Genomic DNA, 5,698 nt, shown 5'->3' with positions numbered 1-5,698 from the left:
AAATTACAGCCGCCAATAAAGGCGCATCTAGAGAATGCTCTCTTCTGATGCAGAAATCTCCGCGTTTTCGCTAGGTATATCCTGGCCTAACAGAGCTAGGCCATCAGCAATTTTTCGAACTGCCTTGTACCTTGCCTCCCGTCCCTAATAAACGATTTCCGTTAAGTAGTTTGAAGTTGACTGTCACAGCCGGGAATATTTCGCCGGGCAAGCGTGCGAATACACAAGTGCTGCCTTGTACGATCACCGATCATCGTGCCATCATAGCTTTTCATCGACCGTGGCGATCATCTGACAAGCCTTAACAGGCTCCTTCAAAGGTTAACTAGCACTTGAAGCGGCACTTGGAGTTCCTCTGCTGTACGGGGCTTATAAATAGAAGCGCGTCAAAAACAAAACCACGGGGCACGCAAAGCTTATAGACGCGAAGCGCCATAAAAAATCGAAACTCTTCTGGCCGCCTGTGGCGCCGCCAAGCATCCGTTTTCTTTGCTTCGAACATTCAGGTTGTCTTTTGCGTGCCTACCTTGTGTGATAAAAGTGCACTATTGGTTTTAAAACAAAACTTACTTCAATATAGATCTGCGCAACCTACCTTTGTCAGCCTCAGAGATTCGCGATTACCAAGTAGGACGGAAAATTCCTCCAAGGTGGCGTCTCTTGTCCTATGGCGTCACCACGCTTCTACTTGCGAGATTGGCCTGTGGTGGCGATACCTGTATTTTGGTTCTTACTATTTTCTACCTTATAAGAGCTTTGTTTTCAGTAAGACCGGTGTTTTTGTGATCAGGAGCTGATATTCTATTGATACAAGCCAACTTAAATTTATCCTCAGTGTCAGTTTAAAAGAGCATGCGCTTAACCGCTAACCAACGTATACGGTGGCGGCATCTATGGGAGCCGCTGCATCGTATTGCTTCTTCAAACAATTTGCACATTTAAAGTTTATAATATACGTGCGACAACCTGCAAGCATCGTTCTCAAGTGAGAATACATGTCTTATTCGCAAACGTTCTTTCCTCACAATTAAGCAGATTGAGCACAACGCGGACACGATATGTTGGTTCACACTCGACAGGTCCACACCTGCTGTGGCTAGAGAAATCCAAGAATTCTGGCATCTGAGCCTTATGTAAACCCAAGGTGCCACTGTAAATATGTTCATAATGGTTATGTCCTGAAGCTTTCTTTTGCGGGAGGCAAATTTGCATTTACAATTGACAGAAGTTAGAGGCCTGAGCTTCTCTAAAGGAGCCTATTATTTTCAGCGGTAGTTTGGAAGACTGTGATTTTGCGTTCACATTAATCTATAAGATATGTGCTATAAGATTGCCTGACCGTCTTTGCCTCTGTATGTGCGTATTATTTTTATATCCGAGGCTTAATGTCTATCGATAAAAAGAAAATAAACAGCACTAAATAAAAATGTGACTAACGCAATGCCGATTTCTACATTTCGACCGGACGGAAGATGCGACGACGAAGAGCGCGCAGCGGATATTGATGACTTGCCTGAAGAAGAAGAAGCAGAGAAAGAAGCCATATACCTGGGGTGAAGAAGAAGAAGAAGAAGAAGCCATGGTGAGTGTCCACGAAGGCGGTGACTTCCAAGTCGGGGGTGTAATCGTGGATTCGTCCGCGGTGTTGTCTGCGATGCAAGCCAGCGACACCGCATCCTCGGTAGATAGTGATGGAACCACAAGCTTGGACGACGCGGACCGCCATGGAAGCATATCGCCTCTCGAGGAGAGACAGGCCGAACGAGGTGAGCGGCAAAACATTATGCCTAATATGTAACTGTATGACATTATCACACGCCAATGTATTTAATACAGCGGGGAATTGAAATAATTTTCGGCTATTCTTACAGGGAATGAGCTGATCCTTCATGTACTTTGCATCACGTAGGTGAAATCAAATGCAAAAGAATTTTTCACTTTTAAGCTCTACAAAAGTAAAAAAAATGACAGCTAAATAGAGATTACGAGTTCACTAGCACATTTTCCCTGCTATAGACTGCCTATTGAGTAATTACTGTTACCACAAGTGACCAGTGATCTATGGCAACGCTGTGTTTGCAGGAAATTGAGATGAGCTGTTTTTGCATGCACGCCAGAACAAAAGTGCACAAGCGCTTTGGTAGTGACTGTGCTAAGTAAGACGGTCTGTTCAGCATTAAGATATTATTCCGAGTGCAACGCGCTTACCTGTGTCATCTGTAGCTTAAACTGGCGTATTGCTACGCAAAGGCGGAAACATTGCTTGAAGATTATATTTTTATTCGAACGGCGGGTTGTGTGTAGTATGAAATGACCTTTTTACCGCAGAAACCTTTTAAAAGCCGCGTAGCTTCTTTTCAAAGTGTTCGAAATACTGTGTATTTTGAGCAGGTTGGAAATTCGAAATTCTCTTGGGCATTGATGACACTCGCGGGATTTACCGCAACTGTAAGTGTTCATTGCACTTCAACAAAACTTTCTGAGGCGCAATAAATTTTATAACCTGCTGTTTTCTTCCTTAATTTCTCTTCCTCGCAAGCCTCGGCGCCTTCGGCGGTAATGTTCAGTCCGTGATACCCGCTGGTCATGCATATCAGATTCGGCTCAAAAGATGCGCATATTATCAGATCTATTGAAAGAATGCGCTACTAACACGGAAATCAATAGCGATGCTACAGGGAGGGCTCGTCTAGAGGCGGCAATAACATGAACTTGGAGGCAGATCATCTCAAAGACATATCTGCCACATTATGCAGCTTTAGCTGAGTTTGCGGTTTGTGTAGTGATCGTGATAGCATTGGCAATGAGCGAGCATTTGCAATATATGCTCATCTCACCGATTTAGCGTATATTGTGTAGCTGGATGTACATTAATGAAGTAATTACAGAGCAGGATCCACCCAGGCATAAGCAAACGCCTACAAAAGATAGCTGTGCAGCTGAAAAAAGTTGAAAAAAAATTTCTGGATCGAGGGTCAAACCGTACCACCAACTAAGATCGCCAATTACCAGGTGTCTCTGAAAGCTTTCCTCTTATTACTCCCTGATTGCAAGTCTACTCTACTTCGGGGCTTCACATAAACGTTGCACTAGCGCTACGATTTCAACAAAATTATGAACAAGCAGTAAAGAACACGTCTACTGCTACGGCAGCACGTTGTCTATGAAACTTTAGGAGGAGAACCATTTTTTTCTGCGTATTATCGCATATTATCTATGATCTGTTTTAACTCTTAACTATCCAGTTTCGGCCCGAGAAATGTAATGCACACAAGCAGTCATTAGTGAGGATAATGAGTTGCTACATACTTAAGAGATGTGTGCTCCCTGAAACAGAAAAACCCACAGCCGGCTGCAATTCGAACTCCATTTTCTTCGGCCAGAAAGATGCAGACATTAAAGAACGCTTCGAATGATAATGAGAAACATGAAAAGCAAGGTCAGCTTTGTGCTCATAGATATCTGAAACTAGAAGAAAACTGCGCGGTCGCGTTTCGTGAGCAACCACTGACCGGAAAACACTCAGTGGAGTCCTAAACCTTTTTTCTAATCTGGAGTGCCTCCTCTAACACGCAGGGCATGCCGGGCTGCACGACGACGAATGGCACTACGCCCATGCGCGGCGGCGGGCTGCCACAGCTGGCTTCTGCCTGCTGTGCTGCCTGGTCTTCTTGTCAAGCGCCGCCGTGACGTGCCTGGTAGTGCTCCTTCTGCGCAACGACCAGCAGATCTTCGCTCTCTTTTCGCGCCTCATCGATGCCGCACTCGAGCTGCGTCTGGGCAACTTCGACTGAGCACGAGAGCATGTGCAATTTCCGAGCTTACACAGGACTTGCATTTTCAGCGAAAATTTTATCGTCAATTTCAATTCTTAACATTAACAGGGTCAGAGTGTATCGATTCTTATATGAATAAATCAATTTACCTTCATGCCGTCTAAATGTATAAGGGTATTGATTCCGAGCATTAATATAGAACAGACTACGTCAAAACATCGAAGTCCAAAGGGGTTGCTTTTGAGCCCTGAACTGGGGCATTTCGGACCCCCGGGGACTAAGCTATGTCTAGGGGAGGTATCGTTTTCGCGGTTGAGACTTCAGGAGGTTCATAGCTGTTTTAACGGGTAGAATGTACTCCTGAAAAGCAGAGACAATGGCCTGCTCAACTTGACCCACGCAGTACAGGGCATATTAGAAGAAATTCGAACGACGCGGTGGCTCCTTTTTCCGGACATTGTTTTTCTTCAGATGCGTGCTGTACCTCGGAGGTAACAAAAGTACACAAGAGCCGTTTATGACTACAGCATCTATATGCGGCCACTATTATACAAGCCCGATAAAAAGAAAGCGAACAGCGGAGTGCGTAGGCCATCCGTTCTTCAGATTTCATTTAATTGCCCCAGTACCTACCGCTTCTTGAAGCCTGAGCACTTATGGGAGTCTGTGCCATGAACTTGGATCATTTTAGCCCATACACTTCTTTTTACCATAATAAAGTGCAGTGGCCAAGAAGGCCACTGAACATCCCTCAGGACATCGCCGCCGTTTCACAAATAAATTAATCTCTGCGGGAAATATCACATGCTTGGCAGGGTAGTGGCCTCTAAGCACTATGCAACCAACTGGATTATAAGCATCCTTGAAAACAGGTTAAATGTGATTAAGAATGCACCTGCGGCTCCATTTGTAGTACTGCCAACTTGTAATTCACTAGGTTCATCTGTGTTGTTTCCAAAAACGGTCAAGCTTTAAATCGGGGCTGAAAAATCAACTCAAAACTCATGCATTCAAGTCGCTAGGTGCACTACTATAAATGTTTGAGCTATTTATAATTCGGAATAATCTCTAATAGGGAAAAGGTAAAGATTAGCAGACACCTGACTGCTCTGCAACGGAAACGTCCACAGTGACACTAATAATTAAAAGAGAAGAAAACATTTCACGAGCAAAATGCAAGTTCCCGCACCCGGAATAACAGATTCAATGGCATGAAATTTAAAAGGCTTATGCCGGGTCTCCTGATGAGAGAAAAATTCAGTCGAGGTAAAACCGAAAGGCGTGTCTATTATTAGTCGAGGGAAGAAAATTGAAGGTTTAAAATTTTCATTCCTATTTTTTTTTTGTTATTGAAAGAAACGTCTGGCAGCTTCGAACCTTGGTATCTTCTCAACTGTGCCGTATCAATAGTTCTGTGATTCTTACACCCACCCTTTACTCCAATATTTACCTCAATAATACCGCAAAACTTGAATGCAATTTTGTGTCTGTTATCTTCAGAAAGCTAGTCATTTTCTATCAGGAAAGACTCCTAAGAGCCCAATTTGGTTCCTGCGAGCTTGAAGCACTCAGCTGCGGTTTTGAGGGCACAAAACACGGGATTTTCTTGTGGTGCAGGCCTTGAGACAACGGCATTTTTGGTTTTCAAAAATGGTTTGGCATCAAATTCTCCGTGGGTATTATTCTGTTATGGCACTATTCCCCATAATGGTGTCATGATGTTGCTAGGCTTGTAATTATTAGGTTGATTTTGTGTTTAATTGCCTCCTTTTCCGGCTAATAGTGGCTCTCAAAATGATTTTACTTCAGGTTCGAACACATCATTTTCCGCAGGTCTGAGAATGTTAACTGAAAACCCGTTTTGGAACGCGTGTTGCAGAGGCCCACATGGAAGCAAACAGGGTCCGCGCGTGCACTATAGG

The 5,698-nt window shown here is 44.0% G+C and overlaps 1 protein-coding gene across 1 annotated transcript; it reads left to right on the top strand.

Moving 5' to 3' along the window:
* The first annotated feature begins 1,504 nt into the window (after positions 1–1,504).
* LOC144119983 (uncharacterized) lies at positions 1,505–3,794 on the top strand. The gene is made up of 2 exons (XM_077652473.1): positions 1,505–1,766; positions 3,577–3,794. Exons 1-2 carry the CDS (start codon positions 1,505–1,507, stop codon positions 3,792–3,794), a joined length of 480 nt encoding a protein of 159 aa, XP_077508599.1.
* The last annotated feature ends 1,904 nt before the right edge of the window (positions 3,795–5,698 follow it).

Source organism: Amblyomma americanum, chromosome 2 (genome assembly GCF_052857255.1).
Source record: "Amblyomma americanum isolate KBUSLIRL-KWMA chromosome 2, ASM5285725v1, whole genome shotgun sequence".
NCBI classification, from domain to species: Eukaryota; Metazoa; Arthropoda; class Arachnida; order Ixodida; family Ixodidae; genus Amblyomma; species Amblyomma americanum.
Note: the sequence above shows the minus strand (reverse complement) of the source record. Positions and strands in the feature narration are given on the sequence as shown.

What these genes read in the sequence shown, in the direction of transcription:
- LOC144119983 (XM_077652473.1), top strand. Translation starts at nt 1,505, where the DNA reads ATGACTTGCCTGAAGAAGAAGAAGCAGAGAAAGAAGCCATATACCTGG. An exon ending in GGAGAGACAGGCCGAACGAG is followed by an intron (nt 1,767 to 3,576) that starts GTGAGCGGCAAA and finishes TCTAACACGCAG; the next exon opens with GGCATGCCGGGCTGCACGAC.